This window comes from Mustela erminea, chromosome 11, assembly GCF_009829155.1.
Source record: "Mustela erminea isolate mMusErm1 chromosome 11, mMusErm1.Pri, whole genome shotgun sequence".
Lineage (NCBI taxonomy): Eukaryota > Metazoa > Chordata > Mammalia > Carnivora > Mustelidae > Mustela > Mustela erminea.
The window spans coordinates 6327618-6352425 of NC_045624.1; the positions used below are offsets into that span (position 1 = coordinate 6327618).

Sequence of the window (24808 nt, forward strand, 5' to 3'; positions counted from 1 at the left end):
TGGGCAGTTCAGGAACACTCTCCCACAGTGAGTGCGTCTGCCATAGCCTTTCAGGGACTTGTTCCAAAAGGCAAAAGGCAGCCATGCGCTCCAATGTGGCAATCCCCTATCCTTCGCCCACCCCATCCCTACATTTGAGGGGCAACCTTCAAGAGCTGGGGGCATCTGAAAACAGCCGGGCTTAGTTAGCATCAGTAAGAAAAAGAAAATCAGGCTCGGGGAGCAGAATCTGGAGTGACTCTCCCCCTAACCCTGGGGAGATTCTACTTTTCCACATAGAGAAAAATGCGTCCTGGGTGATCCCCATTGCGCAGCTTCCGGCCAGGCTCATGGAGACAAAGCAAAGAGCATGAGAAGACCCCCACCTGCTAGACCTCAAAGCTAGACCCCAGTAGAGAGGTCTGGACCATGTGGGGCACAGGTTGCTTTTTAGGAAAGACTCCCTCTTAGAGGCAACTCAGCAAGTTTGAAATGCGTCTTTGTGACCACATGGGGGCCCCATTCAAAGGCTCCTTCCATCCCGCTAGCCTGGGTTTGCCTCTTAAGGAGTTTTTCCAATTATTTATTTAATTTTTGCCTCCTTTTTGTTTAAAAAATTCTATTCTTCTCAGTTGGTTAAAAATTCTATTCTTATTGCTACAAAATAAAAACGGGAATTGAAAAAAAAAATGCTAGAAGACGTATAAACAACGGCCCGTGGTCTCACTGCGCAAGAAAAAGGAAGCTAACTTGTGTTGCTCTGTAGGCTTCCAAACGCGCTGGTGTTTTTTCTTTTACACAAAACTGAGATCATTCTGGACAGACTTCTCCTCTTAAAATACCACGAACGCCTTCCCACAGCAAGTTCTTCACCAAAACAATTATAAATATGGTATTGTGTTCATTCCACTTAGAAATATTTGTTATAAATAAGAAACACATTACGGAAAGTTCGAAGTGGCAGTCCACCGGGATTTACCGAACTACTTTCCTGTCGTTGGAAGAATTTATTGTCTTTCACACCAAGACAGACGTTGAGTTACAGCAGTCCCAATAAACAAATAAATACATGAAAAGCCCAAATTGCCTGGCAAAGACCTAAAGCCTCGGAGACGACGTGGCGGATGCCCTGTGGGGGAAGGCAAGGGTCTTCTGGGGCTGTCGCCGCGGTCACCCGGCCCGGCGAGGCTGGTCCCTGGAGCCGGGAGTTTCCTTTTAGTAAGCGAGTCCCTCGGGGGTGCGTAGGATCCGGAGCGGGAGGCGGGCAGGAGGCAGGTCGGCGTGGTGTCCAGGCTGTGCATCCGCGCACGCCGGGCCGGAGGCCGGTGGGTCGGTGGGTCCGGGCGGAGGGGTCGGGGGGGGGGGGGATCTGTAGGCGCGTGGGTCTGGGGGGTGCAGGGGCCAGTGGGTGGGGCAGCGTTGCGGGGGAGGGCGGGGGGTCCGGGGGTCCAGGAACCTGTGGGCCGAACAGCATAGGTGGTGGTTCAGGGGGTCGGGAGGCTGGTGGGCGGCTGGCCTGTGGGTCGGTGGACCTGTGGATCCAAGTGGGTCGGCGGGTAGGGAGGCCGGTGGACCTGTGGGTCAGTGAGTCAGGGTGTCGGAGGGGTCGGCGGGCTCGTGGACTGGTGGAGTCGGGGAGTCGGGGAGTCAGGGAGTCGGGGGGTCGGGGTGGGGTCAGAGGTCGGGAGGTCGGGAGTTCGGCGCTCGAGGGTCGGGAGGTCGGGGCGGGGGGAGTCTGTGGGTCCGGGGTCGGGCGGTCGCGGATTCGGGAGGCCGGTGGGTGGCCTGGCCGGGAGATCCACGGATCCGCGGGCCGGTGGACCGGCGGGTGGGTGGGTCGGCTGGCAGCGGGGCGGGGCGGGGCGGGGCGGGGCGGGCGCCGCGCCTGCCGTTCGCCTCTCCCGGCTGCAGGTGGGGCTGTGCGGCCGCGCTGCCTCCAGGAAGCCTCACGGGCCTGCGCCGGCTCCCAGGATGCAGTGTGGACCGGCCGGGCGCTGACGGCGGCGGCGCGTCTGCGGGCGGAGCGGCGCGGGCCGGCCAGCGAGGAGCGCGGCGACGCGGGCGGGGAAGGCAGGGCCGGGCGGGCGCCGCCTGCGGAGAGGCCGGGGGTCGGCCTGCGTGGAGCCGCGCGGCGGCGGCGGCGGCGGCGGCGGCGGCGGCAGCGGCGGCGGCGGCGGCGGCGACTTCCTCCGGGCCGGGCCGGACAGCGCCACGGCCATGGCCGAGGCGGCCGCGGCTCCGGTAAGGGCGGCCCGCGCGCACGGACGCGCGGACTCGGGGCCCGGGCCCCGCACTCGGCGCCGCAGGCCCTGGGGAGGGGCTCCGTGGGCCGGGCCGGGCCGCCGGGCCTGGGCTCCGGCGGGCGGAGCGCGGGGTCCGCCGGGGCCTACGGCGCCCGCCGGCCGGGCCCCCCATTCGCGGCCGAGCCGGAGCAGGGCGGACCCGGCCGACCCCGCAGCGGAGGCCGCCCCCACGCCGAGTTCCTGCAGCCCTCCGCGGCTTTCCTGCCCCCGCCCCATCCGCTGGCCCCTTCCTCTCCGCGCCTCCCACCCCGCGTCTCCTTTCTCTGCCCACCGCTCTGCCTCAGCGTTCCCTACCCCCCAGCTCCCCCAAGCGGCCTGGTGGCACCTGGGAGGTGTCCGAAGCGGCTTCGATTCCGCACACGCCGAGTGCCCGGCCCGATCGAGGTCGGGGCGGAAGACAGCTGCTCCCTCTCGTAGAAGCGGGCAGGCACCAGCCCTGTTAGGCATTATTTTGTCCTCACAACAAACCTGTGGGGTAGGTGCTCGTTCCGTCATACAAAGGAAAAACCCGAGGCCTGGAGAAGTTAACTTGCCTAGGATCGCCCAGCTAGAAAGTGTGTGAAAAGGCACAGCTGGTCTGTATTCAGGGACACATTGTGTGTTGGGGGAAGCAGACAGGTACACTGGTGAGCATGGTGCACACACTGAGTGAGTGGTTCTGGCATGAGGCAGAAAGGTGCCGCGGGAGGGCAGGGGAAGGAGCCGGAGGCGCTGGCACCCCTTCGCGGCCTGTGCTGCTGTGATTTGAGCTGGGCTTTTAAGGAAGGCTAGGATTTCATCAGGCCGAGTGGACCGGTGCAGCTTTCCAGGTAGGGAGGACAGCTTGCGCTCAGAGAGAAGGCAGTGCCCAGCGGGTTCAAGGACCGGAATCCAGTCCCTGCTCCTTGGAAGATGGTTTTGGTGAGGAGGCAGTGGGAGAGAAGGCTGCAGGGAGACTTGGAAGGGCTTTTAATGCCTGGACTTCGTCTTGGGGGGGGCGGGGGCGGTCCTGGATGGATTGATTTTGAGTTCTCCTACCATGGGCTCCTCACAAGCATAGGATTTCTGCTTCCCTGGCGGGAGTCCGAGGGCAGCCCCATATTACCCACCCACCATTTAGTATGGAGCTGGGCCTGCGCAGAAACGGTCACCACCTCGCACTAAATAGTGCAGAGGCCCTAGGGCTCCCTGCGCCCATTTTAGTGGTAAGCACACTGTGTGTGCCTGACGTCTTATAAAGGGGTTTATGGAGGTGTCTTTTTCCTGCAACACAAAGGTTGCCGTCCTGTGGCAGGCAAGGGCACTCGGAGGCTGAATAGGATTTCAGTAGCTGGGGAGCTGGGTGACTTCTGGAGCAGGCTCTTGGAGGCTGGAGTCAGGTGGCAGGGAGTGATCAGAAAGGACAAGTGGGCAAGGGAAGGGTAGCGGCTGCCATGGAGGGTGGCCCAGGGAGCCAGTCCAGCGCAGTCCCTGCAGCCTGGGGGCAGAAACACCTGCCTCCTGAGAGTAAGAGTCCCACCCACCACAGCCCTCTGCCCACCAGCTCCTCCCCAGCGAAACCCCTTCCTTCCTCAGGTCAGAGGTCACCTCGTGCAGTCTCGCTCCCAACAACCGCCGAAGCTCTGACCAGGCTCGACGGTGTTTAGGGCCACTGCTCACACTCTCCGCTTACTCTTTTCTTTTCCACCCATGCTGTGGTTCTCCGAGCCTTTCTCCAGATGAGCCCACACGGCGCCCTACTAGTCACTTCTTCGTTTTACTATTGTTGGGAATAGTTTCCAGAATGTTCTAAGGAGACATGCGTCCTCAGGCACAGCCAGAAGAAAGTGCAGATATCTGGACCTCCTCTCTGATCCAGAGGGCCCACCTTCACATGTGGGTGGGTCGGCCGGTTTGGCCCCTCCTCAAGGGAAAATGTGCCCTTTCCTCGTGGTCTCCCAACTGCCACCTCTCAGGTCACTCAGGCTACATGTGAAGTTTCCAGCAACAAGGAAGTCCTATGCATTAAAGTCTAACCTTCTGGCATATGTTTTACCTTCCTCACCCAGTCTGTAAGGTGTGTCCCTGCTCCCCGAGGAGCTACAGATGTCAGACTAGTTTTCCCCTTGGGAGTGGTGAGCACATCGAGAGAAACAGAGTCTCAGAGGGCCCAGCGGACCCGTGTTGATTTTGTCCCCTTGACTCATGCCTGCCACGTGGGTCAAAAAGTCTAAACTCTTGGCTGGCGGAGATTTGCAGTAACGGTGATTGTTAGTTTAAGAAAAGTAACAGGAGGGGGCAAAATCAGATGGCACTGGGGGAGAAGGATTAGCTCTTTGATTTTTATGTTTATTAAAAGAGACGCTTTTAAGAGATGCTTCAAAACAAACAAACAAAAAACAGTTGAGCAATGCTCATGTTTGTGCCGGTTCAGTGAACCAGCTGTTTTGTTTTGGTTTTTGGTTTTTGCGAGGTCATCGTTCCGTACACGGTCCTGCGCCATTATGATGGGAGGTGCAGGCTGGGCGCTGGTGAATCTGCAGTTTACTATTTAGCCCCTGAAACGCCCCAGCAGTGCAAAGGCGCTGTTTATTTAGCAGAAGTGCACAGAGCACCTTCCACGGGCCACGCACTCTGCTGCAAAAGCTGGGTTCAGGGAGTCAGCTCGGGGAGATGCAAGAGGTCCCCAGTCCGGGCGAGCTCAGCCCCCCTGGCAAGAAGGCACCCTGCCCAGATGATGGCCGAATCTGAGTTACCCTGAGAAGCCCATCCTAGGCTGAGATCGGGCTTGTGGCCCAGGGCATTCCCACTTTTAATCCGAGTTCTGTGCCCACCCCCCAGCCGCCCAGCTCCCCAGCACCCAGGGGAGAGGGGCTGAAGGAAGGCAGTGGATGGAATGAATGAGGGTGCACTTCTCTTTGTTTCTGAAAGATTTCTCCATGGACGATGGCGGCCACAATTCAGGCCATGGAGAGGAAGATCGAATCGCAGGCTGCCCGCTTGCTTTCTCTAGAAGGTCGGACGGGGATGGCCGAGAAGAAGCTGGCGGACTGCGAGAAGACAGCCGTGGAGTTCGGGAACCAGCTGGAGGGCAAGTGGGCCGTGCTGGGGACCCTGCTGCAGGAGTACGGGCTGCTGCAGAGGCGGCTGGAGAACATGGAGAACCTGCTGAGGAACCGAAATTTCTGGATCCTGCGCCTGCCCCCCGGCAGCAAGGGGGAGGCCCCCAAGGTATCCCTCGGGCCCCTGGGGTGGGCCAGCCCGAGGGACCGTGCCTGGAAGTGTGTGGGTGAGCATGCGTGACCCTTGTGGTTCCAGGTGCCCGTGACCTTTGATGACGTGGCCGTGTATTTCTCTGAGCAGGAGTGGGGCAAGCTGGACGAGTGGCAGAAGGAGCTCTACAAGCACGTGATGCGGGGCAACTACGAGACGCTGGTGTCCCTGGGTAAGGCATGACACTCATTCTGTTACATGTGACTTGGGAGTCCCCAGACCTACCTCTCCATGCTGGTTGGTTTTCGTCGCAACAATGTGTAAATCACTAGAAAACTCTGACCATGCAAGGAGTTTTCTTCTCCTCCTACTAAAGTGAGCACCAGGTGACTGAGTTGAAAACTCCCTCTACCTGGTGACATTCGTGGGTGGCCACACAGAAGAGGGGTGGTGGCGTTTCTCTAACCAGGCATGGAGCATGGACATCTCCGTCCGGCCACGACAGAGTCTAAAGCCTCGGGCTGCTCTCAGGTCCAGGATGGGGCTGCTCTCCTCATCAGTGGGCCTGCTCTGAAGCCTGGGGCTGCTCTCAGGCCCACATTTCCTTTAGCCTTCTCTTACAGGAGTATGTGGCCTTTCTGGTGAGTTAGTGGTTAGTGGAGAAGACGGGCAGACCATGCTTCCCGTGCCAGCGCTCTCTTCATGCCTCAAGGCTCTGCTCCCTCAGACCCCTGGGGCCGTTGTCACTGTCTGTGTGCAGTGGCCCCAGGAGGTTGTTCCTCCCTGAGCTGCTTTCCTCTTGGGATGGTTTTCTGTGTGACCCCAGATCTGGAGGCAGTAAGTGCCTGCTCAGTGATGGTGGGAACAGGGGCAGGCGTGATGGTAGATTTCAGTTTAAAGAAACATATCACTTCTTAACGGGGAGACCCTACCAGAGTGTCTTCACCTGGGCACGGACTTTGGGGCCAGATGATTGGTTGTCGTGGGGCTATTCTGTGCCGTGTGGGATGTTCCACAACATCCTGGCCTAGACGCACCAATGCCAGGAGCACCTCACCCCCAACCCCCAGTCATGACCATCAAAAATGTCTCCAGACTGCGGAATGTCTCCCAGGAGACAAAATTGCCCATGGTTGAGAACCAGTGCTCTGTACTAATCTAGAAGTTTCGATTCTGGGCCACCCGTGGATTCCCAGGCTGCCTGTCACCAGCTCTGAATGGAAACCACAGGGCGAAAGCTAACCGTTATGTCCCTCCTCAGACTACGCCATCTCCAAGCCTGAGGTCCTCTCCCAGACTGAACCGGGGAAGGAGCCGTGCAGCTGGCGTCGCCCTGGCCCCAAGGTTCCAGATGTTCCTGTGGACCCGAGTCCAGGTGAGGGGCTGAGAGATGGCCAGGGACACCAGGAAAGTAGGGGGTCAGGGAGGGCATGACTCTTCCAGGAAGAGCTGAGGAGAAACCTCAGACTTGAAAGTTTTAAATCTAAGTTTTTTAATAGTTGAGTTATGACCTGTAGCCTGTGCCCCTAACACTCTAGGAATACTTCCCAGCATGGAAGCAAGTGACAAACTTAGTCTTTTAGAAAAGAGATAGAGCCAGTACACAGGAAGGAGGGGGCAGGACACTCACAGGGCAGGTAGGAGTGGGTCGGAGACAAAATGTAATTCCTTCCAGTTCTATGAAGAGCCGGCATCGCCCCTGACCTGGAGCCAGTCCCATTGGCTGGCCACATGTTTGAACACGATTAGGGCGACAGACTCATTTAAGATGAATCTGGATACCTTGTATTACTGCTTCGGATTTTTCTGGAGCTAGCCAGCACCTCTGAAATCCAAGGGAGGGACAGAAGGATGCGTGAGAGAAGCCAGGAGGAGACCCCACCCCACGCCCACCCCTGCAGGCCCGAGCCTGCTTTCCGCACAAAACCGCGGTGTCTGTCCCACCTGCCTTGGGTTCCCCTGGCGTCCGAACACCTGTGTTGCTAAAGAGCCTCGCTGTGTTTCATTTGTGATTAATGACACGCGTCTCCCGGGTTCGCAGGGGACCGCAAGTCAGGGTCCCGCTGCCGAGCAGCGCATGCGCAGAGCTGGCCAGGCGGTCCACACTCCGGAGCGCGCTTACCAGGGGCGCTCGCCTCCACGGACGTCCTTTGAGACTCTGCTAGGTGCCAGGGACAGAGCTGGAAGTGGAGGACGGAAGGCTACTCAGCAGAGCGCTGCAGAGTCTGAATGGAGAAGAGGGCACTGACGCCGAGCCCGGCCTCCGGGCCTGGGAGGTGAGGCCCACGGTGGGCTTGGTCACTCGACCCACACCATCTCCGGGGAGGCCTCTCCGGTTCGCACGCTGCCATCGAGAGGGTGGAGAGGGCCCAGAAATACGGTGGCTACTGGCGAGACCCCCCACACACCCTCCCCTCCGACACAGACTCCAACTTTCTGCCTCAAGCCCCACAGCAAGAGCCCCGTTACCCCTGCCCTAACCTCTGCGGGAGAAGTCGGACCCCAGCTCACTCCTCAACCCCCCCCCCCCCGCCCCCCAGGCTCGTGCATCCCGGCAGCAGACCTCCTCTCTGCTGCTTTTCGGTTCCTAAATTCTCCCTCCGTGCTTTGGGGAGCTCAGTCCCCAGCAAGACCTCAAATGTGCAGGCTCTTCCTGGAGCGTCCCCACCCCATCCTTGTCCACGAGTCCTGGTTCTTTCCAGGGCCTGGCATCGTCTGCAGAGCACCCCTTTCCCACGTCCCTCCTAGCCCCGGCCTAGAAGCCAGCAGTGTCCCTGCTCCTGCATATGGCTTCTGCTGGTCTTCCCCTTCTCGTGGAAACCCCCACCTTTCATTCAGATGCTTCTTGTCTTCCTGCCGCCTCCTGCAGACCGCATCCCTGCTCTTACCACTGTGGCTGGCAAGGGCACAGAAGGTTGCTCTGTGCACTGGGAACACCCCAGCCTCCACTCCCTCTCCCACGCCCCCACCCAGGTCATTCCCCTTTTGCTGAGAGTGATGCACCCTCACCTCCCCTCACTTTGAGTTCAGCTGCCCAGTGCCCTGACCCCAGTATCCAGCAGGACCATAATGCTGGTGAAGTCCAATCTCCCTGTCCTGCACCTGCTCCCACGCAGCTGCCCATGCTGAAGAGACCTCCCCACAGCTCGCTTTTTCTTACCTGCAGTCCCAGGGTGTGTCTCCTTGGTCCAGTCAGCCTGCGCAGAGGTTGGCAAACTGTGGCCCATGAGCTTAGAAAGGTTTTCATGTTGAACAAATACTGTTTAATTGGAAAAAGAAAGAAAGAAAGAAAGAAACGATATTCACAGCCCCCCCCCCACCCCACCAGCTTGTCGGTTGCACCCGCGCACTATTCTGCGTGTTTGCCACCACGGTCAGACCTCCTGCCGAAGGCGCCCTCCACTGGGCACTAGATCCGGTCCAGGCCACCTTAGCAAGGACCCACACCCCCCATCCTTCCCATTCATCTGCCCCTGCCATCGCTTTGCTCGATTTGAACACCGACCCCTCGTGGCGGCACACCCCTGTAGCAGCCGCCCCTTCTCTGCCCCCCCCGTGCCCCGCGCCCCAGGAGTGCCCTCCTTCAGTTGCCTGCTTTCTCCCCTTCCACTCCCAGAGGTCCTTCCATCAGCACCTCTGTCGGGCCACAGGGGCCCATATAGCATTAAAGGTCTGGTCTTAACCATTGGCGACATCATTTGCCACCGGTGATGGCTCTGTTCCCAGATTCGCCGCTTTGACAGGATGCCTCCCCCTCCTGGTGTCCTCCTGGCTTACTTACCACCTTCCCTTTGCTATTTCCCAATGCTCTTTCTGGTCTCTAAGCGTCGGGGTGCCCTCCATTCTCTCTGTGTGGTAGGCTCTGCATGCCAACAGCTTCTGCAGTGTGTCCCCTGCTGGGCTTCTCCCTGAAATCACACCTGGCTGCCTGGTCTGTCCCCGACCCAGGTGGGATAGACGTCTTACGCCAAGCACTCGACCAGCGGAGCTCCTCCTCCCCTCGTCCCCCACCCCCAGGTCTCCCCTGCCCACCCTCCAGTAGTAGACCACTGCCCACCCTCCAGCTGCAGGCGAGACCCAGGGGTCAGCCCTCGACCCTTTCTCACACATGCAGTCATCGGAGATCTAGTAGCGAGCACTCCGAGAATTGCTGTCCTACCCCGTCTCTCTACCCTGCCACCCAAGCCCATCGTTCTCCTGTGGTCACCTCCCGATCACCCTCCCCTCCTCCTGCTCTAATCGCTCAGAGAAAGCCCTACGCCCTTCCTTCAAAACCCCTTACTGGCTTCCCACTGACTCAGAGGACTCTGGCTCATGCTTCCGTTTGCGTCTCGCTCCCCCTGTTCCAGCCGTTACGGTCCTCCTGCTGCTTCCCCCAGTGCTCCAGGCTGCTCTAGTCCCCGAGCCTTTGCACCTGCAGTGCCCTCTGCCAGTAACGCCCTTCAGGTCCCCCGCCGACCCCGGCTCCATCCATTACCTCCTTCAGAGCTCTTATTTAACATTTAAACCATCACCTTATTTAAAATTGTGTCCCCCTGTTCCCACCCAGAATTTCCAGTCTCCTTTCCCTGCTTTGGTTGGTTCCACAGCAGAGAGCATCATCTATTGTGTGTATTTCTAGATTGTGACATATATTTCACATTTACAGAATCAGTAGGGATACAGACAAGCATGTATATTTCAGAGAGAAGAGATGATAGATTTCACATTTGCAGATGAGTATGGCCAGCAGGCTCTCCCCAGGAGGGTGTAAATTTCAAGAGGACAAGCACTTTTATGTCTTTTGTTCATGTGATCATTCCAGGCACCTCGAACTGCCTAGCGCTGAGTAGAAATTCAACAGATATTTGTCAAATGTATGTAGTTACGTAATTTAAAATATTTTTGTGTAAAATATGTGTGGTGAATTCCTTGTTAGATTCCTAATCTCACTCCTCCCCAGGGTAACTCGTAGTCCTGAAGTGGATGTTTACCTTCTCCATCAGCCTTTTAAAACTTTCATTTAAAACTGTTAGGTCCAGGGCGCCTGGGTGGCTCAGTGGGTGAAGCCGCTGCCTTCGGCTCAGGTCATGATCTCAGGGTCCTGGGATTGAGGCCCGCATCGGGCTCTCTGCTCAGCAGGGAGCCTGCTTCCCTCTCTCTCTCTCTGCCTGCCTCTCTGTCTACGTGTGATCTCTCTCTGTCAAGTAAATAAATAAAATCTTAAAAAAAAACTGTTAGGTCCACCTGTAGCCATAAGCAATATATAATACGGTTTTGTGTGTTTTGAGAAATGGTATCCAATGTCAGTATTATTGACCACTCGGTACATGGATTTTCAGATCTGTCTCTGTTGATGCAGATAGATCAAGTTCATTCATTTGAACAGATGCTTAGTATCCTCAAAGCAACTATGTTCCAGCTTGTTCTCACTGGTCTGTTGATTGCACTTCAGCTGTTTCTGGTTTTTCACTCTCACGAGTGGTGCCGCACTGGGCAGTCACCCCTGTCTGTCTGTGTTCCCCCGTGTGCTGCGGCCTCTCCAGGGAACAGGCCGAGGGACCCCCCTGCACCGCCAGGCATGCTTGTCTGCACCTCCACCATTGCCATGGTTACGCAGCTGGTCCTGCTCCCGTCAGCAGTCAGGAGGTGCCCGTTGTCTAACATCTTGGCCTCTTCAGCAGTAGCTCCTGGCCGATCTGATGGAGGTTGGAATGGCATCATGTTTTAATTTGCCTTCCCCTGGACTCTCAGTGAAGCGAAGCACCCCTTTTTCACATGTATCTGGTTCTTCAATGAATTGTCTTTTCTGTTTTTTCTACTGTTGTTTTCACTCTCTTACTGATTCAGACTTCTGTCTGTAGGTTCTGGATCCAAACACTTTGTCTGTTATTTGCATCACAAATATCTTCTCTCAGCCTGTGGCAGGTCTTTTAACTTTGTCATGCCTGTCTAGAAGTTGTCATTTTGGGTACAATCAGACTTACCAGTGTTTTTCCTTTATGATCTGCTTTTTCTATCTTTAGGACAAGCCTTTCCCTACCGCACCGCGGGTCAGAAGGACACTCTTCTCCATTTTCTTACGAAACTTTTAAGTTTTGCTTTGCACATTGAAGTCTTTAGTCTATCAAAAATTAGTATTTGTGGGGTTCCTGGGTGGCTCAGTAGTCAGGCATCTGCCTTCGGCTCAGGTCATGAGCTCAGGTTCCTGGGATCGAGCCCCACATCGGGCTCCCTGCTCAGCAGGAAGCCTGCTTCTCCCTCTCCCACTCCCTCTGCTTGTGTCCCTCTCGTTGCTGTCTCTCTCTGTCAAATAAATAAATAAAATATTTTTTTTTAAAAAAAGAGTTAATAATTGTGTAGGTTATGAGGGAGAATTTAAATTTTTTTCCCCACAAGGACATCTGATTTCCCAACAAAATCTGCTGAATATTTTGTCTTTTCGCCAGTGATTTATAGTAACGCCAGTTTGGTCATGAACCAGGTTCCCGTGCACGCACTTGGTTTCTGGGCTCTTTATTTGGTTTTTTTTGGTCTTTGTCTCTGTGCCAACACTCCCTGTTTTAGCTTCATAAGAAGCGCTCTTATCTAGAAGCCTAAGCCTTCCCTACTTGCCCTTCGAAACTTTCCTTGACTATTCTTAGACCTCTGTTCTCGATGAGTCTCAGAATCATGATGTCAAGTTCTCAGAAAATCCTGCTGGAATTTTGATGGGAACTGCATTGACTTTGTCATTTCATTTCTGGAGAATTCACTTCCTCACAACGTGAGCATATGAGCCCCTCTCCCCATGGGCAGACTCACTGAGTGAAGGCTGAGTGGCCTGAAGCGGCTTCACAGTTTTCTCCAATCGTGGTTTCTATTGTGGATGGCATTTTCACATTCACTGTATCTTAAATAGTTATTACCAGTCTATAGCTCTGCTGTTAACTTCCTTTAGTAAAAGACTCCTTTTGCTCAACCTCCTTATTATTTCTAGTAATGGACCTGTCACTTGAGATTCTCATGGATTTTGTTCTGTAGACAGTTGTACCTTCCTCAAATAACACCAAAGTTATCTCTTCGTTTAAAATTGTTATGACTTTATTCTTCTTCTTTGGCAATTTGTCCAGGATATTGTCACTTGGTCCCAGCGTCCTTCTCTGTGAGGTGCTTCAAAGGTCTGGGCGGTAAGGATGGTTTTTGCCATAGACTTTTTAGATTTTATTTATTTATTTGACAGAGATACAGAGATCACAAGTAGGCGGGGTGTGGGGGGTGGTGGGAGCAGGCTCCCCGCTAAGCAGAGAGCCCGATGCGGGGCTCAATCCCAGATCCTGAGATCATCACCAGAGCCAAAGACAGAGGCTTACCCCACTGAACGACCCAGGTGTCCCTGCCATAGACTTTTAATGATATTCTTATTAAAAGTTTATAGACATGGGACACCTGGGTGGCTCAGTCAGTAAAGTGTCTTGCCATTGGCTCAGGTTATGATCCTAAGGTCCCTGGGCTTGAGGTCCGCATCAGGCTCCCGGCTTAGCAGGGAGCCTGCTTCTCCCTCTGCCTGCTGCTCCCCCTACTTACACTCCCTCTCTCTGACAAATAAACAAAAATCTTAAAAAAAAAAATATACGTACAGAACAGAATCCATGTAACCCTTAAAGAATAAAAGTTAACACCCACATTCTCAAAACCCCAGCATCAGAAATCGATCACAGCCAGAACCTTCCATGGCCCCGTGGTCCGTCTCTGAGCCCATTCCCCCCCTCCCTTTTCAGACAACCAGAAAATTCAGAAGGAGGTGTGATCAGTCCCTTGCTTTTCTTTACATTTTTATTCCTTACATATGTATGTAGATATTCCTAAATAACACTGCTTCTCTCACGGGCCCTTGTTTCTGGGAGTCGCTCTGTGTTGACACAGCACAGCTGCCCTCGTTCCTTGTCACCGCTCTCTGGTTTTCTGCTTTACGATGGCGACATGGGGCATGCATCCTTCTGTCGGTGGGCATTCGTGCTGTTTCTAACGTGTTTCCTTTTAGGAACGATGCTGTTGTGAAAATTGTGAAGCATGTGTAGAAGTTTCTCTAGGTGTAGGCTTGGGAGTGGAAACTGCCGGCTCATAGGAAAGACGCGTGTTCAGCTTCTCCAGGTCACGTCTGAGCGCTCTGTAAGGCGGCCTGCCCGCCGGCACCTGCCCACGGGGCGCCCGGCCACCCACCGGCCCTCATCCTCGCCAGCCCTGGAAACGCCTCCCATCCTCATTTCTGCCCATCTGGTGGGAGCACACCATTTTAAAATTCCTATTTTAAAATGTGCATTTTCCCAATTAATGAGATTGAACGTTATATCCTCTGTGTATAGGCCCTTGTCTCTCTTCTCTGGAATAACCTGTGTATCCCTTTTGTCTGTTTTTCTTTTGTTTTCCCTCTACTTATTGACTAGTTGGAGCTCCTATCTTGTTCTGAATATTAATCTCTTTCTCAGGTGTGTGTATTGCCAGTATCTTCCCCCTTTATGGTATATTTAAAAAACAGAGGCTTTTGATTTTAATATACTTGGATTTTACCTTTATGGTTTGTCATTTTCATGTCGTAAACAATTAAGAAATTTCACCTAAGGGTGCCTGAGTGGCTGGGTTAAAGCCTCTGCCTTTGGCTCAGGTCATGATCCCAGGGTCCTAGCATAGAGCCCTGCATCGGGCTCTCTGCTTGGCGGGGAGCCTGCTTCTCCCTCTCTCTCTGCCTGCTTGTGATCTGTCTGTCAAATAAATAAATAAAATCCTAAAAAAAAAAAAAAAGAAAGAAACTTCCCCTACCTCAAGGCAGTAATCCACTATCTCACATTCAGCTCTCAAAGGTCTGCCTTTCACATTCAAACTCTTAGTGGCAGGGGGAGCTGGGACCCTGGTTCTTTCTCAGTAGCACTTTGGGTCTTCTTTTCCTTTGCTCTTCGGGGGTCACCTTCCTAATGACCCTGTAACAAGTTCTGTGAGACATCTAGATGGCACAGTGCTCAGGCTTGCATTTACTCTACTAGTAATCACATTGGAGAGAAAGGACCCCTTTGCTGTATTGAGGCACGTTTTGGGGGGAATGTCCTAAGCCCCCTCCATTTAGTATATCTGTCTCATGTGCCTCCATGAAGTTGTAGAACTTTCTCCGAAGAAGATCTTGTACGGCTTTTTGTTGTTAGATGTATTCCTAGGTTCCTTGTATCATTTCTAGTTTTTATTTTTTTAGATTTTTTTTTTTTTTTGGTATTTTTTAAAAATTGCTGTTGTCAGTGGTGTTTTTTTGTTTTGGTTTGGTTTTTGGTTCGGTTTGGTTTGGTTTGTTTTCAGAGAGAGTTTGAGAGCTGGGAGGGAAGGAGCAAAGGGAGAGAGAGAATCTTAAGTAGGCTCTGTACCCAGCACAGAGCCTGACACAGGGCTTGATCTCATCTGCCTGTCAAGAATTGGAAGCTTAACTGACTGAGGCACCCAGGCACCCCAGTGGTGCCTTTTTTTTAACATGGTTTTTGTTTGTTGCTGATGTCTGCAGGGAGCTGGGAGGCAGGGAATCCTTTTTCCCCGGGCCTTGTTCTCATGCACAACGGGCTCAGTTCTGTGACACCCCGCCCCCACCCTTGGGCATCTGTCCAGGAGGCCCACCACTAACGTAGCTCATCATTAGAGACTGCGGGAGCAGAGGTGGACAAGCACAGTCCTCACCCACCCTCCTCCCCGTGGGCAATTGGCTCCCCCCAGGGGCCAGGCCCTCTCTGTTGTTTTGCTGGGGATAAGCTCCTTCACTGTGGTCCAGTGGGGGGACTTCTCATCCTAAAGTCAGTAGAGTGGCATTGATTACTTGACCCTTAATTTTCTACCTGTTTTCTCTTTCATAATATAAACATACAAGGTCATAAAATACCCTCAAAGTACCATTGTAGATGCAGCCCACATCTTTTGATAAATATTATCTTTATTAGCATTGGGGTCCACATATGTTCTCATTTTCATTATCATTTGTCCTTAGAGCCTTGGATTATTTAGAAAACATACATATTTTTAAGTTTTAGTACCAATGAGGAGTTTGGGATATTTGTTCTTGATTTCTGACTTAATATTGTAGTTAGAAAATAAGTGCATAAAGTATAAATCTTTTAAAATTTACCGAAGTTCATTTTATGCTCTCGAACGTTCATTTTTCCTGACTTCTGTGTGGCTTGAAAAACGTGTGTGTTCCTTGTCTTTAGATTCTGCTACATCTGTGTGATCAGGTTCACTAATAGTGTCACTCGAATTTCCTATAACCCAGAGTCAGCTAATTTATCAGTTACAGAAACAGGTGTGCTGAAACCAGCCGCTGAGAAGTTGGGAGCTGTTTATTTCTCCTGGAGTTTTGCTTTATTATTTTGAAGCCGAATTATTAGATAAAACGTTTAGAATTCTTTTCTCTTTCTGGTCAGTGTAATATTGCACAGTGACCCTTTTTGTATTTCTGTGATACTTCTCTTTTCAAAATCAATTTCCTCTGATACGGTTTAACTACATCTTTTTTATTTTTATTTATTTTTTAAGATTTTATTTATTTGACAGATCAAAATAGGCAGAGAGGCAGGCAGAGAGAGAGGAAGGGAAGCAGGCTCCCTGCTGAGCAGAGATCCGGATGCGGGGCTCAATCCCAGGACCCTGGGATCATGACCTGAGCTGAAGGCAGAAGCTTTAACCCACTGAGCCACCCAGATGCCCCTGACTACATCTTTTTTAAAGAGGTCTTTATTCTGGCTTTTATTTTTTTACTCTGCTCTTGCATACTTCTGTTTTAGGTGCGTCTTTTGCAAACAGCATGCAGCTAGTTTTCTTGCCAGTTTTTAGTGTGGTCATCTTTACCTTTTAAATGTCCAGAACGGTGGCCACTAGCCACATGTGGCTTTTGGTCACTTAAAAAGTGCTGCAAAGGGGCGCGCCTGACTGGCTCGGTTAAGCAGCTGCCTTCCACTCAGGTCATGATCCTGGAGTCCCAGGATCGAGTCCCACATTGGGCTCCCTGCTTGGTGGGGAGTCTGCTTCTCCCTCTGACCCTCCCTGCTCTCATGCTCTTTCTCTCTCATTCTCTCTCTAATAAATAAAATCTTTGGGGCGCCTGGCTGGCTCAGTGGGTTAAAGCCACTGCCTTTGGCTCAGGTCATGATCCCAGGGTCCTGGGATCGAGCCTCGCACTGGGTTCTCTGCTCAGCAGGGAGCCTGCTTCCTCCTCACTCTCTGCCTGCCTTTCTGGCTACTTGTAATCTTTGCCTGTCAAAAAAAATAAAATCTTAAAAAAAAAAAAAAAGCTACTGTAAAAGGGGTGCCTGGGTGGCTCAGTGGGGGAAATGTCCGCTCAGCAGGGACTCTGCTTCTCCCTGCACCCCCATTTCCTGTTCTCTCTCTCCCAGATAAATAGATAAAACCTTTTTTTCAAGTGCTGTAAAGACAAAATATACAAATGGGGAACATTTTGGACATATCGGGTTAAGTAAAATATATTATTTAACATTAATTTTACCTGTTTTTATTTATTTATTTTAACATAACTACTAGAAAACCTAGAATGAGCGGTGTGGCCTGCACGGTTTCTCTAATGGACTGTGCCGGTCCAACCTCCTTACACTGATTGGGAAATTTTGCAGTATTCTCTCTCTGAATATCACCTTACCCGCCTTCTCCCTACTTGTGTATTTGGAATGTTTTCATACTACCCTTCGTAACAGCGCACGTGTCTTCGTATTCGGCTCTGTCCATCATTTCTTATGTGTCTTCTAATTAGCTCACCATCCTTGGCTTGGTTGTTTTCTTTCTCGTTTCCCCTATAGATTGGATTTTTAAATTCCAGTGATTTTATTTTACAATTCCAAAACTCGAGTTTCTTCTTTTTTCAAACTCTGATTGGTCAGTTTGGGTAGTCTCTTATCTATCAGACTCTCCCCCATTTTTATTTTTCCAAATATATTAAACTTTATAGTCTGTGTGTGATAATTCCAGTATCCCACGTCTCTGCGGGCCAGGTCCTGCGGCGTAGGACCTCTCCAACCCCCAGAGGTGGCCGCTTTTCTTGTTGAGCTGGTGATCTGTAGTTGTGAGCCCTGCAGCGCCTGCAAGTGGTGGAAAATGCTTTCCTCCTGAGACACTGTCTGCCTCTGCTGGTCCTTGGGGCCACCACGGCCTCGGCCTGGAGGCTTTCAGCCACTCTGTGGTGTGACCCGGCAGGGACAGCCTTGGGCACAGACTTTGGTGCATCAGCTCCCAGGCTGGGAGGCTTCCGCGTGTCCTTTTTCCTGTAGTTCTTGGGAGTCAGTTCGGCCATGACTCTCATGTCATTTGGCTCCTCTTCTGGTTGTAAATTTAGTTTTTTTCATGGGGACCTGAGTTGCGGGGGTGTCCCTGGAGGGTAGGTTTGCATTTGCCTGCGCTGGGGGGTGGCCTCCCGGGTTGCTGGGGCGGTCAGCCAGTGTTTCCGTGCATTTTCTGGCGTCAGTTCTCTACACCATATGGGGGGTATGGATTCAGTGTGGACACGGGGAAGTTCGCTTTCTCAGGGCGGCTGGCCCACCCATGGCCCTAGACAGGTGGCAGCTTCCTGGTAGCGCCCTCGGGTGGCTGGAGTTTTTCTAGTCCTCAGCTCACTAGGACCGAGGCTCCTGGGCTCAGGCAGGCAACTCAGCGGGGCTCCGAGCCTTGCTTGGGCATCAAAGCTCAGCCCCTAAGGCCCGCGTCCTGTTTCAGTAACTCGCTGGGTCGCTTGGCTTCTATTTGAACTCTGGATTGACTTTGCACTTGCTCTTTGATTCTTATATCTGGGATCTTTCTTTTCTGCTCACTTATATACAGGTGGGGGGAGATGAAGGGGGTATATTTGGGGTGAGTACGTAGCATTTCTGTGTTAAAAGCGAGGGCAGGAGTTGCCAAGAGCAGCCCAGTCTTCTGCATGGATGGTCCAGAGGTCCAGCCCTGAGAATGCTTTCCCGCCCTACCCTGTGCTCAGTACCACATGACCTCAAGCTTCGCCCAGAAGGCCCTAGGTCCCTGCTGTTCTGGCCTTCCATTCCGACTGGGTTCTCTTGCTGCTTGACCCCTGTAAGCCCCTGTGTCCACGTCTGTGGCTGGATGTGTGTCCACCCCATGCCCGAGGGGCCCTGATGCTGTATGTTCACACCCTTTCCCTTTTTTAGGCTCGGGGCCCCCAGTTCCTGCCCCTGACCTCTTAATGCAGATCAAGCAGGAGGGCGAGCTCCAGCTCCAGGAGCAGCAGGCGCTGGGGGTAGAGGCGTGGGCAGCCGGACAGCCGGATATCGGGGAGGAGCCATGGGGCCTCAGCCAGCTGGACTCGGGAGCAGGAGACGTCTCGACAGATGCTGCCTCTGGTGAGTGGCCGCACCCAGAGCAGACACCAGGAACGAGATGCCACAACAAAGGGCAGGGTGTGGGGAAGGAGCTTCTGGAAGCACTGCGGGCTCTCGCACATCCGGCCTGACTCACGGGGAAGTTTTCCCACCTGGAGGCAGAGGGCTGTACCAGATGATGTTCTGCAGGCCCCACCGTGGCTTTGATGATGCCCCTATCTTGGTATCTCTCGGCCTGACCTTCTCCAGCCGCACTCCTGCTCTTGCCTCCACCCGTGGGCTTTCACATCACCAGATGCCTCACATTCGAGAGGCGTGTATGAAATAAATAACATCTGAGCTTCCTGGGGCCTCAGAGAAGGGGCCAAAGATAACTGGGTGCGGGAGAGGGCAGGGCCGTTATGCTTCCGCAGCAAAGGCCCCGCTGGGATCCGAGGGTCCAGCCTGCCCTTCCTTTCACAGGGGATCCCCCCTTCCTTCCCCTAACCCACAGGCTCTGATCTCTCTTCATTGCAGGCGTCCACTCCAACTTTTCAACCACTATCCCACCCACTTCCTGGCAGGCGGATCTCCCTCCCCACCATCCCTCTTCGGCATGTTCAGACGGGACACTGAAGCTCAACACAGCGGCCTCCACAGAAGGTACGGGGCAGAGAGAGGACGGGAAAGGGCCGGGTCTTCCTGGGAGGCTGCCTGGGGCCCTCACTGTTACTGGTGAACTGCCCTGACCTTTTGGCCAACAGGCTGTTAGGTGTCTGTGATGTTGGGACTCTGTCAGTCTGTCCTTGATCACCTTCTAAATTCTTAAGCTTGGACAGCCTTTCTCGAGAATGTTTCCAGTTGTCCCTTTTTCATGTGGTCTTAACCAGTCAGCCCTGGGAAGCTGATCCCTTAAGAGGACGTACCTTCTGCTCAGGCTCAGCAATCCTGGCTCCTCGCCGGCATCGCAAAACCAAAAGCAAACCAGAACCGCTTCTTAGGTACCAGCACGGCGAAAGACAGGTGTCTGAAGGCCAGAATCGAGAGGAACAACAGCCAAATTTATGTATTGGCTTTCTATTTACTTCTGTTTTGACAGCCGGTTGTCTGTTACTTAAACATTTCCATCATATTTTAGCCCCACCCCCAGAATGTGCTAGAAGCCTAGGTGCATGATCTAAAACTTCAGGATGTGAGATTCAAGTACATTTATATAAACTCAAACACATTGGTACTATTTCACTGGCACTTTTTCCATGAGCAAGCTGGCCACGTTCACTGAATGCTTGCTGCCTTCCAATTAGCATGCTGAGTGCTTTCAGACAGGTCACCTGGTTTAATGCTCAGACAAACCTGTGAAATGGGTTCCTCACAGGTGGGAGAGCTGCCTGAAGCCCGCAGCTGGTGGGGGGGGCACAGTACAATCACACATCCCCCTGAGCCCACCACGGGGCTTCTGTGTCTTGGTTACTTGGCCGCCCCTGGGCAGCCCCAGGAGAAAAGCATGATGAGCCTTAATAGCCAAAGTGAACCTGGGGCGTGGTGAGCTGCTGTGCTTCTGGCTTTGCCTGTGCAGGTCCTTCCCCGCCGACTGGGGCAGCCCCAGGCCCACCGGGAGGGGCTCAGAGGAGTAGGGCTTGAGTAGCTGCGGACTGGCCCCGTGAGAGTGCCCGGGCTTCCTTCTCTAAGCAGGTGTGGGGACAGAACGAGACGGGGTCTTTCTCTCTTTCTCAGCAGATGTAAAAATTGTGATCAAGACAGAAGTCCAGGAGGAGGAGGTGGTGGCCACACCCGTGCACCCCACTGACCTAGAGGCTCACGGGACCCTGTTCGGACCAGGCCAAGCCACGAGGTTTTTCCCTAGCCCCGTCCAGGAAGGAGCCTGGGAAAGCCAGGGCAGCTCCTTCCCCAGCCAGGACCCCGGGCTGGGCCTGAGAGAGCCCGCCCGGCCCGAGCGGGACATGGGCGAGCTCAGCCCCGCGGTGGCCCAGGAGGAGGCGCCCCCCGGGGACTGGCTCTTTGGGGGGGTCCGGTGGGGCTGGAATTTCCGGTGCAAACCGCCCGTGGGCCTGAATCCGAGGACTGGGCCCGAGGGGGTGCCCTACAGCTCCCCCGACAACGGGGAGGCCGTGCTGGACCCCGGCCAGGCCCCGAGGCCCTTCGGAGAGCCGTGTAAATACCCCGGCCGGACCAAAGGCTTCGGCCACAAGCCGGGCCTGAAGAAGCACCCGGCGGCGCCCCCTGGCGGGCGGCCCTTCACGTGCGCCACGTGCGGGAAGAGCTTCCAGCTGCAGGTCAGCCTGAGCGCGCACCAGCGCGGCTGCGGGCTGCCCGAGGGGGCGCCGGGGGCGGCGGCGGCAGCGGCGGCGGCGGGCGGCGGGGCGCGGGACGGCAGCGCGCTGCGGTGCGGGGAGTGCGGCCGCTGCTTCACGCGGCCCGCGCACCTCATCCGCCACCGCATGCTGCACACGGGCGAGCGGCCCTTCCCCTGCACCGAGTGCGAGAAGCGCTTCACCGAGCGCTCCAAGCTCATCGACCACTACCGGACGCACACGGGCGTGCGGCCCTTCACCTGCACCGTGTGCGGCAAGAGCTTCATCCGCAAGGACCACCTGCGCAAGCACCAGCGCAACCACGCGGCGGGGGCCAAGGCCCCGGCGCGCGGCCCGCCCCTCCCGCCGCTCCCGGCCGGGCCCCCGGACCCCTTCAAGAGCCCGGCTTCTAAAGGACCCTTGGCCTCCACAGACCTTGTGACCGACTGGACTTGTGGCCTGAGCGTCCTGGGACCCAGCGACGGCGCGGACCTGTGAGGCACACACCCCCCCCCCCAGGCCGGCGGGGGCGCCCGGGCCCCCCCCTCCTCGCCTCCCCCCACCCCCCAGCAGGCCGCGCGTGTCTCGGACGCCCCTGTTGCAGACTGCGGGGTGGTGGGGAAGGCTGAGGTGGGAACAGGGTCTGGGGGAAGCAGATTTCCACGTTGCTGAACTGATCACTGGAAAAAGAAAACGATCCGGCCTCCACCTCTAAACAAAGTAGAATTCTCTGATTGTGAAACTGAGCAGCATAGAATTTTAAGTAATTTAATTATGAAAACTTTTTTTTTTTTTTTTTTTAAATTCTTGACGAAAAAAGCTGGAAAATAGTCGTAGCACCAGTTTAGAGTATGCTTTTGGTTTCCGGAGCGCGTGTTTGTGTGGCCTGTGTCCTTACCAAGTCTGACAGTGAGTGTGCCCTGAGTTGGCCGACTGGGGACACAGGTGAGGAGGGTCCTTCCCTCGCACCACTGACTCCTAGGGATGGGCTGATGGTTGCACAGAGCTCGGTGGAGGTGAGACACCTCTGGCCCCCCCCCAAGCTGTACTCCAGGCCGCTGGGGCTGCAACTCGTCCCATCAGCACCTGCTCTGCAGTGTGGAGACCTGCTCTCCACCTGCTGTCAGCTGGGAGAAGGACTTGCCCAGCAGCAGCCAGTCCTATTTCCCAGCTCTCCTCAATCTGAAAAGGCCCCCCAAAGTGCTGGCCTATTACGGGCCATCTGCCACCCCTATGGAAAGGGATCTGGGTGGTGTGACCCTGTTAGGTGACTCAGAGCCTTCTAACGGAGAGTCACTTGAAAACCCAGTGTGAGGGCTGCAGAGACGAGGCAGCTGAGGCCGGCAAGTGGAAGCCTTGGCCGTCACCGTCACCTACCAGTAGAGCCAGGAACAAAGCTGGCCTGCCCGCCCCTGAGCGGGGCTGCTTTCCACTCCAGAGAAATGCTTCTCTTTCCTTTTCTCTCTGTGTAGTGTTTCATTGTCAAAATGCTTTCACTTCGCATCTCATTTGATGACTGTGACCTTGTGAAGCACGCAGGACAAGTGTTCTTTCCTGTTAGAGACGAGGAAGTAAATTCCTCGAGGGGGACACACCCCGCCCAGCTCAGTCAAGTGCGCGGCGCTGTGCCCATGGGCGAGGAGGACTACGGACTAGACGCGGCTCATCTTCCCGGAGCATCAGTCTGGGGGAGGGAAGGGTTTCGTCTTTGCCCTCTTAAGATTTGTGCCACATCTGCCAGAGCAGAGTCGGCGGGCGTCAAGACGTCGCTGAGCGCTGGCCTCTTTGGTGAGTGTGCTCGGTGGCAGGTCCGAGAGGCTGGGCAAGGGCCAAGGGCTTGCTCACTCCCCATCTGACATCTTCGAGGTCGAACTAGAAACAGCCCAGGTTTCTTGATTCTACCACAGTGCCGTCCCCACCACACAAGTATCCATTCCCGTTTTGTTGGAGCAGCCGCCGGTTCCCTCGCCCCAAATGGGTGACTTGTCTCCCCTGAGGAGCGAGAAACCATGGCTTCCGTTCCGTCAGCTCCCTCGTGCGTACTTTTATTAGGCAATAGACTAGTTAAGAAAATTGTTTCTATGTACTGTATATTTTGTACCTGTTTACACTTCTAATATTGATATAACTGATATTTTGAAAAACAAATGAAGAGGAAACATCCTGTTAAAATAAAACCTAACCAGCACCAAGGCGCTTTGGTTGGTTGCATTTTTAGACCCATGTCTTCAGCCCTGATGCCTCCAGACCCTTCTCGCCGGCGAGCTGGGTGGCCAGCTCTCTCACGCCCCGCCCCTGCACAGGTCACCTCAGGTCAGGGAGGCCACCGTCCCTGAGAGCTAGGAGTAGAAGAATCCGGAGAAGTTTGACTCTGTGGAGGGGAAAACCGTAGCACAGCCAGTCACTGTGCTTCAGAATATAATAATGTCTGTAATTTGGCTTTATGTAATTCGGTACCATGTACATGAAGAAAATAGGTCTGGGAGAGAAAAGCAGTACGTCAGAGAATACCAGATGCTGGATGTTCTCTCCTCGAGTCTTGTCTTGGCTGGCCAGGAGCAAAGAAAGGACCAGCGATGCCTGGGGTCATTGTATTCCTGGTCCGGGACTGAAGTCGGCCAGTGGCGTCTGAGCCAGGCTCACACCCACGTTCCCATCAACCAGAGTTAATGATTGTTCATGTTTTCTCTCGTGTGGTCGGTCGTTGTCACATTTTGATCTTTGTCTTTTTAAGAAAATGAAAATGTAAAATAAAATCTGCGTAAAATTGCCCCAAGGGCATGGGAGTAGGACATGGAGAGAGAGTGGAAGTGGGTCTCACCCACGCCCATTGTGGTGATGGCATCCCTCCTGGGACCCACAGCCCCGATGTCGCCCACACGCTTCTTGTCGCCCCCCCCCCGCCCCCCGCAGGACATGTCTCCAGTCCTGGGAAAAGAACAAGGAACACTTCTGGTGCCTGCCCCCCTCACCAAGCCTCCAGCCCACCACCGTGCTTGGCCGTTCACACACGCCCTCCCGCCACACGCCCTGGGTGCTGTGGGAATCCCATGCCTCACGCCAAAGCCCTCAACCATGTAGTGTTCCACTCAGTAGACGACTCCCAAGGCTCTGGCTCGGGTGCACTCTCAAAACAGGGAATTTGGGGAGGACGGGGTTTCTTGGGGGCAGAGGGTTGAGTTCAGTATCAACACCCCGAAGGGACACTCGGTGAACAGTTAAGGAGACCAGGTCAGCACCTTGGGCTAGGGGCCCCCCCCGCTTAGGCCAGAGCACTGCGGTCTCTTCTGGTCTTAGTGTCCTCTTGCTGCTAGGGAAAAGGACCACAAACTTTGTGGCTTAAGTCAGGAGAGATCTGTTTCATACTTCTGGAGGTCAGAAGTCCAAACTGAGCCTTAGGGGGCTAAAATCAAGGTGTCAACAGGGCTGCGTTCCTCCTGGGTCCAGTGAAGAATCCACGGCCTCGCCTTCTCCCACTTGTAGAGGCCACGCTTGGTTCGTGGCCCTCATCTCCTGAGGCAGTCACTCCAAGCTCTGCTTCTATCATCACATCATTTTCTGACCTGGACTCTCCTGCCTCGCTCTCGGCATCTTGCAACGGACTCTGGGCCCACCAGGATAATCCAGAATAATCACTTCATTTAGAGATCCTAAATTAATCACACCTGCAAAGTCCCTTTTGCCATGGGAGGCACTATCATTTTTTTTTTATTATTTTACTTCAGACAGAGAATGAGAGAGA

General features: G+C 54.2%; 1 protein-coding gene across 4 annotated transcripts; it reads left to right on the forward strand.

Moving 5' to 3' along the window:
- The first annotated feature begins 1880 nt into the window (after positions 1–1880).
- Positions 1881–23259, forward strand: ZNF746 (zinc finger protein 746). Of its 4 annotated transcripts, none has more exons than XM_032304996.1 (8): positions 1881–2220; positions 5172–5471; positions 5559–5685; positions 6715–6828; positions 18605–18796; positions 19292–19417; positions 20489–21589; positions 21637–23259. In XM_032304996.1, exons 1-7 carry the CDS (start codon positions 2197–2199, stop codon positions 21562–21564), a joined length of 1959 nt encoding a protein of 652 aa, XP_032160887.1. In that variant the 5' UTR covers positions 1881–2196; the 3' UTR covers positions 21565–21589; positions 21637–23259. The 4 variants fall into 4 exon arrangements, with proteins under 4 accessions (XP_032160887.1, XP_032160888.1, XP_032160889.1 ...); XM_032304997.1 differs by having other exon boundaries at positions 20492–21589; XM_032304998.1 differs by having other exon boundaries at positions 5604–5685.
- Positions 23260–24808: the final 1549 nt, after the last annotated feature.